This window comes from Pantherophis guttatus, chromosome 5 (assembly GCF_059756535.1).
Source record: "Pantherophis guttatus breed Tessera chromosome 5, ASM5975653v1, whole genome shotgun sequence".
In the NCBI taxonomy this organism is placed as follows: Eukaryota; Metazoa; Chordata; class Lepidosauria; order Squamata; family Colubridae; genus Pantherophis; species Pantherophis guttatus.
The window spans coordinates 106969017-106985918 of NC_142067.1; the positions used below are offsets into that span (position 1 = coordinate 106969017).

The following is a 16902-nucleotide window of genomic DNA, read 5'->3' on the forward strand; positions in this document are numbered from 1 at the left end:
ATACCAAAAAAAAAAAAAATACACAGAGAGCCACATCCTTATTTGCCATAAATGTTAACTCTAAATAAGTGCAACCTGTCCATAAATATTAGTTAAACAATTACTTCAAAGAAAAGTCTGATGGGTAAAAAACATGAAGAAAAAAATTCTCCTGAGAGAATTTTTTTTAAAGAAATACCAGCACTCATTTAGAGTTTGGGATTTGTGAAATGAAAGAAAGCTTTAAAAGAGGCAAACCTGATTGGCTGAGGCTGCTGCAGCGAAGGGGACACTTGCTGTAGGAGCTGTTGGTGCAGAGACAGTGGCGGACGTAGCGCTGTGCATCATGGAAACTTTCAGGAGGGGAGCCAATGAAGCGGTGTGGGTAGCATTATGGCAATGGAAGTGGAATTTTGGCATGGTGAATATCAGAGCAGCAAGCCATCATATGTTAAACCAGCAGATGGCATGCAATCACAATGCAAAGCAAGAAAGCATGGTAGAGAAATAAAACAAAAGGGAAAATAGCTTATTACACGTACAATTTAAAGGAGTCATAGTTATCAGCAATTCCCAGAAAAAAAATGTTTTAGGTATTTGTTAATGTTATCCAAATATTGGGTAATGTTTTGATATTCTTCCTATAGTTTCAATATTTGAAAAAAGCTGGTACGTGAATCTTTATGGAACTGTGATTATCTAGAGGATGATCTAGATCTGGAGTTACCATATCTCATGCTGTTCTAGAAAGCTCCTTCCAAAAAGAAGGAAGCAGGGGAGCCTTATTTGAGAGGAAGATGTTAGTATTTTCTCTGTATATTCTACACAGTATTTTTCTGAAAACATGTGCTCTAAATTGATTTTAAGTTAGCAGTGCATAATGACTTTCTCATGAAGCATTCATCATCATCTCCTTTTAATGACCCCATAATCCCTTGCGGGGTTGAATCTGGGCAACTGAATGGAGCTGAGTGTTTACTGGCTGGATGCCCTTCCTGTCACCAATGCAGTTATATTCAGAAGATATATTCTCTATGTGCCCAGAGAGAAAAATATCTGCCTCTACCAAGGACCTTTTCCAGACTGAGTGCCCAAAGCGTGCCTGAATCCCCCAAATGCAATGCGTGTGTGCCCCCGCTCATGCATCCCGTGCATCCATGTGTGGCCCCCTGCATGCACCCAATGCCTCAGGCATGTGCCGCTGAGCCTGTATTCACCACGACCCCCCCCCGCATGTGCACGTGCCCCCTGCATGCGCCCCGACCCCCACGCATGTGTGGCAGAGACCTGAAGACCAGCTGGCCAGCGGGAGGTGTATGCGCATGCGTGGCAGGGCTGAGCTGGGACGATGGCTCGCATGCTCACAGAGAGGGTGCTGCATGCCACCTCTGGCACGCGTGCCATACATTCGCCATTACAGACCTAGGATAAAACTCACAGCCTCCTCATTGTGAAGCGACAGCTCCACCTCCAGGCCACTGCACCACTCATGAAACATTCATCCTCCTTCCAAATTAGCCTGTTTCATTGGAACGGGGTAGGGAACAATTTCCCTGTTATTGCCCTACCTTTCCCTATATAAAACTTGCCTGTCTATTCTTTTAATGCTTCTCAACATCTTCACTTATAGACAGCAATGACTAATGGAGTAAAAGCCACAGGGACAACACCTTCACAATCAGCATGTTTATGTTGCTAAGGATTACTGTTAGAAATTCTGCACATAGCCCTACAGAACAAACAGTGCACAATCCACATGTGCCTTTCTGCTTAACTTGGATAAGAAAACAGGAAACTTTATACAGAGAAAAGGACATAGAGTGTATGCCATAGATGCAAGTACAAACTTGAAAACACTGCCATCTACTGGTTGGATACTGTTGTACTTGTTGCAAAAAATACACGAACAATGTATTCCAACAGTTACCTTTCTATAAATTTAATGTGGGTTCCAGCAACCGCATCACTCACAAAGAAGTTACTTTGTCTTGCTACCTAATACTTTACAATCCTTTTTGAAATAGTGCCTTTTGCCATCCTCAGGCAATATGGCCAGCTTATTTTTAATCAAAACTACATTTCAGTCTATTTCTGTCTCCTTTTTTATGTCAATTCCCGAAGAAATCATCTACTAAAATAATGGCTCCTTTATCTGTTATCGGTTTTTTAGCTTATTTCTAAAGAATCTGATTCAATTTATTGACTATGATTCTATGTTCTACTGAATGTAGCATAACTTATGTTAACGTGCATAGTATTATGATGTATGTCTCTAACTGGCTCTTTCCCTGTGTAATTCCCTATCATTTGCAGGTCCTGCTTTCCTGGACAATTCTGCAGGACCAAGAAGCATTACTAAGCATGTCAGTCTTGTTCTGCTTCTTTTATACTACCAACACTGTTTTATTCAACACTTTTTTTTTTACCAACACTTGCTGAGGCTGATTCACATTTTTGAGGTACAATGTCCAATATGACTTCTTGCTTCCAACATATTCCTCCCTCCCTTTTATTTCTTAGCATTTTGTATCTGCTTCCATCACAGCCTTTGCTATTATTTAATCACCTGTTTCTTAGGCTTCCGCACCGAGTTTGTGAATAGATCCAGGATGTTTTCTCAAGAAACAAAGCAGAAGAGCCTGACCATGCTTTCAGGAATATTTCTCAACTTCTTAATCTTGACTATAGCCCTGACACACTCTGGGAATCTGCTATACAAAGACTTACTGGGTTCACCTCTGCTTAGCTTCTGAGCATGTGCAAAGTCAGCTAAATCCCCTCATATATAGTTTACATAATGAAGTAAACTATATATATCTGTGATGGCGAACCTATGGCATGCGTAGCGCCCTCTCTGTGGGCACGTGAGCCGTTGCCCCAATTCAGCTCCGCCAGCTGGTCGTCGGGTCTCTGCTGCGCATGCACAGGGTGTGTGGAGGGTGTGTGTGTGCATGCACGGGGGTGGGGCACATGCAGGGCAGCGTGTGCACATGTGCAGGAGTGGGGCACATAGGAGAGCACGCATGCACATGGGTACACATGCATTGCCTTTTGGGGGTTCGGGCGCAGGTGCATGCTTTGGTTTGGGCACACTCGGTCCGGAAAAGGTTAGCCATCACTGATATATATGGTAAAGTAGAAACTTTGGTAGTGATCGTATAAAGTGATAGGCTCATGTAAAGTTCTTTGGCAACAAAATAGAAGTTTTGCTTTATTCTTTTTTGACTTCCTAGTATATATCTATGAGAAAACAGTGTTTAAAAAAGGTAGCAGAAATTGTATCCCAACCTTTTTTTCTTCCCAGGCTGTTTGATAAATAAATATTGAGAGTTCATTATTTCATGAGCACCTTAAATAGTTTATATTTAAAATTCAAATATTAGTTCAATTTTTTATTATGTTCATGAATAGTATTCTAACATAATGGCAATCATTTGATAAAGATTGAGATACTTCATTCTATATTGTAATTTCCTAACAGTGAAGTTTCATTATTATACTGAAGTAAAAATATAATGAACTTCCTAATCTTGGAAATGGAAAAATGTAGCTATTAAAACAACCTGAATTTGAATTTATATTTTCTTTTGACTTTTTATTTTATATATGTGTGAGTCTTTGTGTATGTTTATGTATATTTGTGTATATATACGTGTGTATGTATAGATATACACACTCACATTTATGGTCCTATAAACACACTTAATTTATTTTATAATACATTAGATATAACCTAACTACTATCTAAAATTATTTTATACAGTCTCAACAAGGAAAGTGAAGATTATAATAATTAATTTTGATTCTTTTTTTCACATATAAGTAAAGTGGGTTATGAGAAATTTGAGGGCATCTGGGAAACACAATCTAAAACCTTGATTTTAAGACAGAAGTACTAAGGCTGGAAATTCAAACAGCACCCTAATAATGTGATTACTCAAAATTAATTTGAAAAAAGTTTGTTGGACAAATGGCTAAATTAGAAAAGGGGAATTTTCTAATGTTTCAAAATTGAAAACTGTACTTCTATATATCATTGAATTAAATGAGAATTACTTCTTAAAAAGCACTTCTAGGACTGCAATGCTAAATAGCTTTATACTAGCTTCAAATGAAATATATTTAATGATTATTTTTTCTGCAAATATTAAGATAACATTTCTGGGAAATACTGATAAAAACTTTTTCTACAACACAGCGGAAAAAAAAAGTAGGCATACCACTATGAAACTTCAAAATACTAATGAAGTTAAATTGCTTTCTTCAATAGTTTGTCACACAATAATGCTCGCATTATAAAATATACGTTAAAAAAAGCAAAAGCACATTGAACTTCATGATATAAGTGCATTTTGCAGTAGGACTGGTATTGCAAATGATGATGCATCTAAGTAGCCGGGTTTTATTTCTTTTTTTAAAAAAATAAATGTCAAATGTTTTAACAATTCGAGCGAAAATTCAAAATAACCATTTATGTCTAATTTATATTTTAATTCTCCAAACAAAGAAAGGTAGAGAATATTATTAAAAAGAGATCAATAAATAAGTTTGAAACCTACCAATACTGGTAGCAGGTGTCATGCACAAAACTGACCCTGTTTCATGCAATGGTAGGTGAAAAAAGGTGAATAAAGGGAAGAAACAGGTTAGCTGTTTAGAGTTAACATTCAAAGATCCAAGCATCCCAAGGAAAAACCAAAGTGAGTTAAATAGAAATTCAAAAAGGCTATTCATAGCTTCATTGCTATTCTAAAACATTTCATTTCTATGTACAAATCTGTATAAATATACATCAAATGAAATTCTTTACTACAGTCAATGATCAGATGTTATCAATATAATATGTTATGTATCATAATCTGTACAGCAAACATTTCATTTAATATTGAACAATAGGACATTCTCATTAAAAAGAATTCAGTTTGAATAGAATATATAACAATAACTGTTTTACAATGATTTACAGTGATCTCTATTCCTGCCAGCCTGGTGACATCTGCAAATGTATATTAGTTCCCCTTCTATTCCCTCATCTAAGTCATTTATGAAGATATTGAAGAGTACTGGGCCTAAGGCAAAACCTTGGGGTACCCACAGCTTACTTCCCTCCATGTAGAGAAGTAGTTCCATTAAGGACTACATATTGAGTGCGGTTTGTCAGCCACTTACAAATCCATCTGGTGATGATGCTGTCTATTCCACATTTTTCTAACTTACTAAGAAGAAGGTTGTGATCTACTTTGTCAAATGCTTTACTGAAATCTAAGTATACTATGTCCACAGCATTTTGCTGGACCACTAATTTAGTCACTTTGTCAAAGAATGAAATGAGATTTGTTTAGCATGATCTGTTTTTGACAATCTATGTTGGCTGGCTTCTGGTTATAACTTTGCTTGCTTCTAGGTGTTCACAAATCTGTAGGTTGACTATCTTTTCCAAGATCTTCCTAGGTATTGATGTCAGGCTGATTGGTCTGTAGTTTTCTGGATCCATTTTTTCCCTTTTTTGAAGATGGGAATCGCATCAACTCTTTTCCAATCCTCCGGTAGCTCCCTGGTGCTTCAGGATCTTTGAAAGATATAGTTCAAAGGTTCCAAGATCACATCTGCCACCTCCTTCAGAACTCTGGGATGTAATCCATCTGGTTCTGGTGACTTGAACTCATCTAGGGTGGACAGGTGTTCTCTTACCATTTTCTTGTCTATTTTAATGTGTACTCCTAGTCTGTCTTTTACTGTTCTGTTCTTGGTAGAGGTTGGGCTGTTTTTTTTCCCCTTTGTATGAAGACAGATGCAAAGAATGAATTAAGCAACTCTCTTTTCTCACTGCTGTCCATCACTTCCTTGCCATCTTCTCCCATTAGTGGACTGATTGTTTCCTTGACTTTTTTCTTGTTTTTTACATGTTGAAAGAAACTTTTTTAAAATTATCTTTGATTTTTGTTGCAAGTCTTAGTTCATGATGAACCTTAGTTTTCTTGACTTCATCTTTGCAGATTCAAGCTATATGCTGGCATTCTGCCTTAGTTATGTGTCCCTCCTTCCATTTTTTATACTAATCCTTTTTTGTCTTAAGCACCTTAGTATTATGCACCATTCAAACTGACAGAACTTGTATGTATGAAACAACTATGCACCAAAATGTGTACGTGTGTACAGTATTGTTAAAATGTTTTTCTAGAATATTCTGCTTGTTAACACTGGTTCATTTGGGACCTAGGGTCAAACTGTAGGTTACAGTTTTCTATTATATTCATAAGAAATGGTGATTTTCATATTCACATGTTATTCTCTTAATGGCATGATATGGTTTTCTTTTGAGGTCACTTTTATGTTACAAATACGATCAGATCAGAATTTGATGGATAGATATCTATGGGTTATTGCAACAAAGCAATCTGTATACATATTTATCAATGAATCATTGTCTTAATGTATGCAATAGACACATAACCATGGGCACAGAACTGAGTCTGCATTGGTGATTTTTTTAAAAAAAGTGAGAATTTTTTAAAATGTCTTCATTGGAGCATAAGGGAAGAAAACTGATGTTTGCTGGGAAGGGAAATCATGGGGCAGATTAACATTAGGCAAATAGTTTTCAAAAACTTTTAAGATCCTTCTAGCAAATATTAAAATGGCAGACAAAGCAGGAAAAAGAATGAAGATAAGAGTAAGACATGTTAATTTAATTTACAGCGATAGAAGATTCTTCTTATCTTATTCTATGCTATTGCCAGATTTCATAGCCTTTCTGAAACTTTCTCATATGATGTTAGTACATGGGGGCCTCAAGTTACCATCAATTGTGATAGTAGATGGACAGCGTAACAGATATGATACAGAATTTTTGCCTCTGGAAAGGAATAAAAGAGTAGCCTTCTGTATCCATTAGAAATAGAGAAGGAGAAGGTAAGCCCACCTCACAGGATAATTGTTCAGAGGAAAAACAGAATAGGAACCAGAAGCATAATATACAGATAGTCCTCAATTTACAACAGTTCATTTAGTGGCCATTCAAAATTACAAATGGCACTGAATAAAGTGAATTATGACCATTTTTCACAATTACAACCTTTGCAGCATCCCCATGGTCATGTGATCAAAATTCAGATGCTTGGCAACTGATTCGTATTTATGACCGTTGCTGTATCCTGGGATCACGTGATTACCCTTTGTGATCTTATGACAAGGGGGAAACCAGATTCACTTACCAACCGGGTTACTAATTTAACAACTTCAGTGATTCACTTAACAATTGTGGCAAGAAATGTCATAAAATGGGGCAAAACTCACTTAACAAATGTCTCGCTTAACAACAGAAATTTTGGGCTCAATCATAAATCAAGGACTACTTGTACTCCGAGTTTGGGTTGTACAAAATAAAGGCAGGATATAGTAACAACCACAAAAGCAATGTATTCCCAGTAAATCTTAATATATTTGCTATGTCCTTCTGAGTTCTTCTAAGTCCTTAAAATATCTATTTACTGATATTTTAAGAAAAATATTTTCTATGTAGAAAATATCTATACAGAACATATATAGTTCTTCAAAGATGCCAAAGAACTGAGACAAAACGCAAAAGTGCTTTTTCAGGAAGCAACTGGACTTTCTTGTTTTTTCTTTGAAAACGTCTTGCTTCTCATCCAAGAAGCTTCTTCAGCTCTGACTGGATGGTGGGGAATGGAAGGATTTATATTCCTTGCAGAAAGTCCAGTTGCCTCCTGAAAAAGCACCTTTGGGACAATCATGACCTGGATGACTAAGGATCTCTACAAACTGAAGCAAGAACATGCCTCTTTCCAAAAGACTGTTGAAAGACTAAGGTTAATCAAATGGTTCAGACTGAAAACTTTTTGATCCTCTTTATGCACTTCTAAACATTTTATAATATTCTTCGGAAATATTAAAAGTTTTTTTTTTTAAAAAAGCATTGTCAATGTCCTCCCCAAAGTGGTGGAAGGAGGACACAATTATTCAGATGAAAGTACAAGGAATGGGATCACGGGGAGCTTTTTTATCCAGAGACAAAGGAATCAAAATATTTCTTTACTTCTAAACAGAACTTACCTGTGGGAATAAATGATGCATGTTGCTGCAACTGTGCACTAGCAAGAGCCTGTTGGTAGTGCAAGAAACTGGGATTAAAAACAGCACTGGCACCATTGCTTTTCTCAAGTGCTTGTCTCTTTGGTAAAGGATGAAGGACAGCAGGTGGAAAGGCCTGTGAATTAAATACACACATACACACACAAATACACACACACACACACACACACACACACACACATGTATATATATATCCATATATATCTATATACATAGATTTATATCTTAAATGAGGACTGTGTAATTATTACAGCTCTTTCAACAGTTGAATAAGCCTTGCCATGCTCCGAAGGCAGCAGTGCAAAATTTTATTATTACTGGTAATTAATGCACAGCACAATTAAACTAAAATTATAGAATCATAGTAATTAAACTAAAAAAAGAGAGCCTAGGGAAAACATTATTTTTTGAAATGGGGTTTAAAATATGACTGAAGCATTATTTGCATTTGTTTCTATTTATAAAAAACACATGTTATTTATTATAGAATAAATAGCGTCAATGATAAAAACACATTTTTTCCTTTGCTTTGACTTTTAAAATAAGTCAATTGACGATGAAACTTTGTTAGAAAAGATGTTAGACTATTCTGCCATAATAACATGTGAAAATGAGATTACTTAAATATTGAAATTATGCCTTATAATTAAGAATGCAATTCAGATAAACATTAAATTTATTTGCATTTTGGAAAAGCTACATGCAAAGCAAAAGGTGAAAGTCAAAGTACCAGGTCTACAGTTGCTTCAAGAGGTCGCTTCATTGCTTTGGCAGTCGACTGAGTCTTTTTAAGAACAGGCAGCGAGCACATGATGGCAGTGGCCAATGGAATTCAAGCGAATTAACATACAGGTAAACAGCAAGCAGAGGTGCATCATGGGAACGGCATTGCATTGTGGATAGTTGAGAAGGAAAAAAATATTCTGAATGCAAGATACAACATACAGAACACTAGACATGCACAACAACAGAAATACTTCATCATCTAAGGAAATGAACATTAATCATCTTGGATTAGTACTGAAGCAAAAAATGCATTTATCATAACTTAGTTAAAACATATAAGAATAAAACAGATGTTTGGAATTTAGGAAAGTTGAATAAAATAGAAGCTTGCAGACAAATAAGCATCAGTAAGCTTTTATACTATGTAGAAAAGCAGTTATTGCAATGATTTTCCTAAACAAATACTGTTAAGTTAGTTATGCCATATTAGGAAGCATACATTAATTTCCAAAAATTAACAATCAAAATTGAAATCACTGAAAACAGTATTTTTTAATGAAATGAATGCATATATAAAACCTAGAAAGATTAATGTTATTTTAATGTCTGTTTTTTTACTTAGATCTTTAGTTAATGTTACTTCTGATCCTTAATTTATCACATTCAATATATTTTAAAATGTTCTCTATTTTTTTTTATTTTTTATTTTTATTTATTTTTATATGCCGTCCTTCTCCAGAGACTTAGGGTGGCTTACAATGCGTTAAGCAATAGCCTTCATACTTTTGTATATTTTATACAAAGTCAGCTTATTGCCCCCACAAACCGGGTCCTCATTTTACCCACTTTAGAAAGGATGGAAGGCTAAGTCGACCTTGAGCCTGGTGAGAATTGAACTCGCAGTAATTGCAGGCAGCTGGATGTTAATTGCTGCCTTAGTAGGAGGCATTAGCCTCCTATGCCACTCAGGCTCCTAACTTTTAACTATATTAGGAACCACCATGTTATCATGTTAAGTAGGAAAAAATGGCTACACATTTTGTTTGGGGATTTTAAGAGAAAAACAGAATTGGAAAGGACCTTGGAGGTTTTCTAGTCCAGCCCTCTGCTCAAGCAGGAGACCCTATACCATTTCAGGCAAATGGCTGTCCAGTCTTTTCTTAAAAGCCTCCAGTGATGGAGAAACCACAACTTCTGAAGGTCTGGTTAATTGTTCTCACTGTTAGGAAATTTCTCCTTAGTTCTAGGTTGCTTCTGCTATTGAATAGTTTCCTTCCATTGTTTCTTGTCTTGCCTTCTGGTGCTTTGGAAAATAGGTTGACCCCCACCCCCCTCTTCTTTGTAACAGTCACTCAATACTGAAACATTGATATCATGTCACCCCAGTGCTTCTTTTCACTAGACTAAAGGTAAAGGTTCCTCTCGCACATATGTGCTAGTTGTTCCCAACTCTAGGGGGCGGTGCTCATCTACATTACAAAGCTGGAGCCAGCACTATCCAAAGACATCTCCGTGGTCATGTGGCTGGCATGACTCAACACCAAAGGCACAAGGAACACTGTTACCTTCCCACCAAAGGTGGTCCCTATTTTTCTACTTGCATTTTTTACGGGCTTTCGAACTGGTAGGTTGGCAGAAGCTGGGACAAGTAACGGGAGCTCACCCTGTTACGCGGCACTAGGGATTCGAACCACCAAACTGCCAACCTTTCAATCGACAAGCTCAGCATCTTAGCCACTGAGCCACTGTGTCCCTCTTTCACTAAACTAGGCATACGCAATTCCTACAACTGTTCTTTATACATTTTAGCCTCCAGCCCAGAGGTGGGATTCACATACCTTCCCTACCAGTTTGCAAATGTGAGCACATATATACTGCATGCGCAGTAGTTGCGCATTACATCCAGGTGGGTGGGCAGAGCCTCCCACAGTCACTGCTACCAGTTTGTGCGATCTGGAGAGAACCGGCTGAATCCCACCACTGCTTCAGCCCCCTCATCTTTGTTGCTCTTCTCTATACTCTTTCCAGAGTCTCAACATCCTTTTTATATGTGACCAAAACTGGATGCAGTATTCCAAGATTGATTTTACTAAGGCATCATAAAATGGTTATAACAATACACGTGATCTTGGTTCTATACTTTTGCTAATGCAGCCTAGGATTACATTGGTTATTTTGATGGCTACAACACACTGCTGGCTCATATTTAAATAATTGTCTACTAGGACTTCAAGATCCCTCTCACAGTTATGGCTTTTGAGCCATGTTTCCCCTAATCTGTACCTGTATATTTTTTTCTTGCCTAAGCATAACATTTTACTTTTCTCTACATTGAATTTCATTTCATTTCAGGCCCAATGCTCAAGTCTGTCAAGATCCATCTGGTTCCTGAGTCTGTCTTCTGGGGGTTGGCTATTCCTATCAGTCTGATATTGTCTGCAAATTTGATGAGTTCCCCTGTATTCCTTCATCTAAATCATTTATGAAGATATTGAAGAATAATGGGTCTAAAACAGAACCCTGGAGGACCCCACTGCTTACTTCCCTCCGTAAAGATGTAGTTCCATTAAGGACTACACATTGAGTGCAGTTAGTGAGTTAGTTACAAATACATCTGGTGGCGATGCTGACTATCCCACATTTTTCTAACTTACTAACAAACTCTCATATTCTGAATTTTGTAAAGATGATGGAGAGTTCTAATTAACTTTTGTTCTTTTCCAACGGAGGTATCTGTAGTGCTAATCTGCACTATTTTCTCAGAAGTCACTCCTCAGTAATTCAAATGTCTACTAATCTGGATTTGTCTAGTATTGCTACATTATAGATGCATTTTCAGTATTGGCACAAATGGTTTTGTTCTCAGCATAGCTAAGCTAGCTATGCAAAACAACAACACACCATTAAAAAAATGCTGTGTTGGATCAGACCAAGGATCATCTAGTTCAATACTCTGTTCCCACAGTGACCAATCAAATGCCCCTAAGGAGCCCACAAAGAGGTCAGGAGAGCATTAAAACCTCCTGGTAGCTGTTCCCTGGCAACTGGTCTCTAGAGGCTTACTGCCATTGAGTACTCTAGAGTCATAATGCCTAGTAGCTCTCATTTTATCCTTAGAACTTTAAACACTTTTTAATCCAAATTGGCCCACATCATTGCATTTTATGGCATAAATGCTAAAATTTAACTATCCACTGACATGATTAAAGTGATTTCAGCAAGGTATCAAACAAAGAGAACTTCTCTAACTTTAGATGATGATGAATAAAGTCCTCACACAAAACAAAAATATGGTTCTTAACTGAAGTAGTGTTTTTAATTTATTTTAATTTATTTATTTTTATTTTTAAATTTATATACCGCCCTTCTCCCTGAGGACTCAGGGCGGTGTACAGCCAGAATTAAAAAACATGAAATACAAATATTAAAAACAATTAAAATATATATAAATTTGGCCCAAAATTAAAAATAGCGCATACCTGTCAATTCCTGTATGGAAAACATTAAATGCACCTTCTTTTTAAACAAATTCATGAAAAATTATGTTGGTTCATAGATTTCTATTTATGCTTGATTGTTTTTGTTTTGCTATGTTATATCAAATTTTATGTTCTATTGTACCAATCTATTCTAGATTTCTATTTAAAAAGAGACAGATGTTAGAGTTCTGATCCATAAAAGCAGATATCAATAAATGTCAAATTGATTATGGACAAATTGTATAATCATTTGTCTGGAATGGCATCTCCTACTCGAGCAGGGGTTTGAAGACTTCCAAGGACCCTTCCAAATCTGTTATTCAATTAATTATTTGGATTAAATTATGATTTTATTGTACTTGTTTCTTAACTTGTGTTCGCTGCCCTGAATCCTTCGGGAGAATGGCGGCATATAAATACATGTAATAAATAAATAAATAAATATTCTATGTTCTATGAGTCTGGTAGATATAAGAGCATTGTGGAGGCTTGCAAGAAGCTACTAAATATATTAGCTGTTTTTCTAACAGTATTTTGTATGGTGGCTGGCTGTACAATCTACAGTCTACATCTACTATATAAAGTAACTACATTTGTTTTATTACTTGCCCTGTGGCAAGAATGAGGACAGATTTTTGTATTGAGGATCACCTGAATATTCTGCTTGTGTTATATAATATACTGAAAATAATTTGCTCTCATCAACCAAATAAATTACCATAACGGATCCACTTATAGAAAGAACACTCTCAGGGTAAAACAGCTCTTTCAGCACTTCTAAACTAAAAGAAGCTATTTTTGTAAAGATATTGTAAGTAGAAATGTCATGGTCATTAAACTGATATTCCTACAAGATTTTAGGATGATATAGACAGCTATATATATATGATATATATAGAGAGAGATGTGAGACCTCTCACATCCTGGACATAAATTGTTTCAACTTCTACCCTCAAAATGATGCTATAGGGCACTGCACACCCAAACAATTAGACACAAGGACAGTTTTTTCCCGAATGCCATCACTCTGCTTAACAACTAATTCCCACAACACTGTCAAATAATTTACTAAGCCTGTATTACTATTATTCTTCTCTTCCTTACTAGTATCTATCTCTTCCCACTTATTACTATAACCATGTTGCTTGTATCTCTCAATTTATATTGTTTTTGTTTCCTAGTACGATTTGATAGCTTATTAGTATCTTGACTATCACTAAGTGTTGTATCTTTTTATTCTCGATGAATATATTTTATTCTCCTTATGTACACTGAGAGCATATACACCAGAGATAAATTCCTTGTGTGTCCAATCACACTTGGCCAATAAAGAATTCTGTTCTGTTCTGTTCTGTTCTGTTCTGCTCTGCTCTGCTCTGCTCTGCTCTGCTCTGCTCTGCTCTGCTCTGCTTTACTCTACTCTACTCTACTCTGTTTATTACTGTTTGTTTCAAAACTTAGCAGTACACTGACATTTTTATAAAGCCAAAAAGTAGACACAAACAGTATAATATTCCATCCACTTAAAGAAGTTCTTGGGACTGTGACTAGATGTCACAAATAATGAATGAAGTTAATAGGTGACAAAGTGATATTTTCTTTTTGGGGGGGAGGGAATGGTGGACTCAAACAATCATCCTAGCAAAATGATATTGCAACAGAGCCTTCTACGATTATCATTATAAGGTATAGTGAGTGATTGGACAACATTTCTTGCACAAGTTTCCTTCAAGGGATTTAGCCTATACAGAGAATGCATATCAACCTATCGCAAACCATATTTCCCCCTAATTTCTTTTTCAAACTATTTTGAAAAAGAAGACATCCAGTATTTTGCCCTCAACGTAAAAGACATGCGTATGAATGAATTCATCGTTCCTTCCTTCCTAATGTTTTAATTGCTAGTCACTGTGTAAGCCACTATGACTTCAGTTGGAGCAGCCAACATACAAATTTAATAAAGACCTAGCTAGATAACTGTTGGATATTTTCTAAACCACGTGAATTTAAAGATGCATGTTGGCAGCCTAGTTTATCCAAACTTCAAAGCATTCAAGTGAAAACCAAGTTAATTCTTAGAAATAAGAGCCTGTACTAAATATGAAGGGAAATGCTGAAGAGTTAGAACTTGAACTTGTCCGCATTCCAGGAAGATACTCCTTGTGCTGAAATTACTGAGTCAAACAGATTTGCTGAGTTGCTAACACGTAACAAAAATCCATTTTAGAAATAGCCAGCTCAAGGACTTAAACCTGACTCTTAAAGCAGGGGTCACCAACCTTTCGGATCTCAGGGACCACTAAATTCATAATTTTAAATCCCACAGACCATTAATATAAATAGTATTTAGTGCAATATAAAAAATGCAAATAATTTTTCTGTGGACCACCAAAATTTTCTAGTGGACCACCAGTGGTTGGTGACCACTGTCTTAAAGAACCCCATTCCCCTTGCACTTACCATGACTGTAGCAGCTGCCTGGGCTACCACTGCCGCTTGGTTTGTCTGGTGCTGAGCAGCTTTGATTTTGGCCTGCAAGTGAGCAGGAGGATGAAAATATTTGCATTTTTCCCTCAGGCAACGCCCTTTTATGTAATCCATACAAACAGTTACAGTGTTGTCATTTGTATCAATCATTGTGCTGTCAGCAGGATGTGCAAAGCGACAATCGGTTTCCCCCCGTGCACAGTTTCCTCGCTGGAATTCCCGGCAAACCTGGGGCACAAAACAATATTTATTATGCAGGTGAGGGTAATTACACACTGAGCACAAGAAAGAATGTAAAAGGCAATTGTGCCCAAATAAGCTCTGAAAACTGCTAAAACCTTTAATCTCAGTCTATAAGAAGACTGTCAAACCTGCAGCCCGCGGGCCAGATGCGTCATGCGCTAGCCACGCCCATGCCCGGTTTAGCGAAGGGGAAAAAACTCCCAATAGGTCATATGACGCTGCCGTGACGATGTGAGTTTGACACCCCTGGTCTATAACATGGGCTTCGCTATTGTATAAATTCTGCATGGATCTTGAATCCATCTGGGTCCTTGATCTCTCTGTGACTTTTAATCTTAACAATTGTGGTATCCTTCTGGACTAACTCAGGGGTTCGGAAGGAGGATGTGGTGTTATGGTGTTTCTCCTTCCTCAGTGTTGACAGGGGAGACAAGTTTAGCCCTAAACCTCTGCTTTTGGGGGTTCCATAAAGCTCCACCCTCTCTCCACTCCTTTCTATATGAAACTGGTGAGTGAAATCATTGGATGCCATGGAGCTAGGTGCCATTAGTATATTGATAATACTCAGTTGTATATCTCAACTTCTGACTGACAGAACTCAAGAAATAAGCTCAGATTTTCCATATGTAAAGGTCACCTTTCTGTGAAAGGAGCACACAAAGGTAGTAATGGTCTACAATTAACTGAACTTAATGTTTTTCCCTTAGTTTTTATTATATCTGTTTCCAAATTAATGTTATCTACAAATTACATAACAGATTACAATTGCTGCACAAACAATATAATTACTAGGCCATGCAAAACTCTGAGGAGATGATTTGTTCCATGTGATTCAGGTGACCACTTTAACTGAATATCTAACCTTTCAGAGCTCATGTACAGAAGTCACTCACCTTAAACTAAAGCAGCCAGTCAAGATAGACAAAACCTGTGCTGATGTTTCATGAGGTGGAAGATCTTACCTTCTAGTGCAGAGGTGTCCAACTCGATTTCATTGAGGGCCACATCAGGGTTGTGTTTGACCTCGGGGGGGTGGCATGGGCGTGGCTGGGGGGGCATAGCCAGCTTGAGGTCACCATGTCGGGGGTGCCTGCAGTGGCCCAAGCACTTTGCCAGCGAAAATGGGCTCCCAAGCTCCGATTTTGGCCACAACGGCCTCCTGCAGCCCTGTGCCAGCAAAACAAAGCTCGAGGGGGAGGCATGCACAGCCTCCCCTGGGCTCCGTTTTCACTGGCAGAAGTACCATGGGTCGGTCCTTCGCTGTTTCCAGGGTGGCCCCGCGGGCCTGATCTAAGCACCCTGTGGGCTGAAACTGGCCTGCGGGCCTTGAGTTTGACACCTCTGTTCTAGTGCTATATGAAATGTATCAAAACAAAGCTTTGCATAGCCATAATAATGAATTCTGCACTTCTTCATTACAGCACAATTATGACACCAAAGATCAGAACAGAGGATCTGGATTGCTGATGCTAAGTAGCCAACTGAAATGAAATAGCCTTTTCTTTATATTTAAATATAGTCACTGTGTAAATTCACAATCCTATATAACCAAATAACAAGTACTGCATGTATCAGAAGAATGATGCTCACCATACCTCTAGTTTATCTGTCCTGAGGAGTTTCTGTGTGGTAGTTGATCCAGAGACAGAGACAGGATTTCCAGGAACAATTACAGATTGTGTGGGAACAATTTCTGTAGGAACTAATCCAACCCCAGAAGTAACCGGAGTTAAATATGGTGCAAAGTTTAGTGCTGGATTAGATCCTATTGTTGGTCCTACTTGAAATGATGGCTGAAAGAGAGAATAAAAAGGAATGATAAATAAGCATCTAGAAATGAAAAATATACACATGCTCTGTAATAAATTCAATATCA

The 16902-nt window shown here is 37.4% G+C and overlaps 1 protein-coding gene across 17 annotated transcripts in view; it reads right to left on the bottom strand.

Annotated features, from left to right (window-relative positions):
* The window catches only part of MBNL2 (muscleblind like splicing regulator 2), a 65281-nt gene that overhangs the window by 17491 nt on the left and 30888 nt on the right, over positions 1-16902 (bottom strand). For 2 of the 17 annotated variants that reach the window (XM_034417687.2, XM_087895442.1), the window contains exons 4-8: positions 16622-16819; positions 14757-15011; positions 8822-8875; positions 8053-8206; positions 238-332 (exon numbers count right to left, since the gene is read on the bottom strand). In XM_034417687.2, the coding sequence (XP_034273578.1) occupies positions 238-332; positions 8053-8206; positions 8822-8875; positions 14757-15011; positions 16622-16819 (756 nt within the window). Of the gene's footprint in view, positions 1-237; positions 333-4538; positions 4575-8052; positions 8207-8821; positions 8876-14756; positions 15012-16621; positions 16820-16902 lie in introns of all 17 variants that reach the window. The other 15 variants (XM_034417651.3, XM_034417661.3, XM_087895444.1 and 12 more) reach the window with 14 other exon arrangements.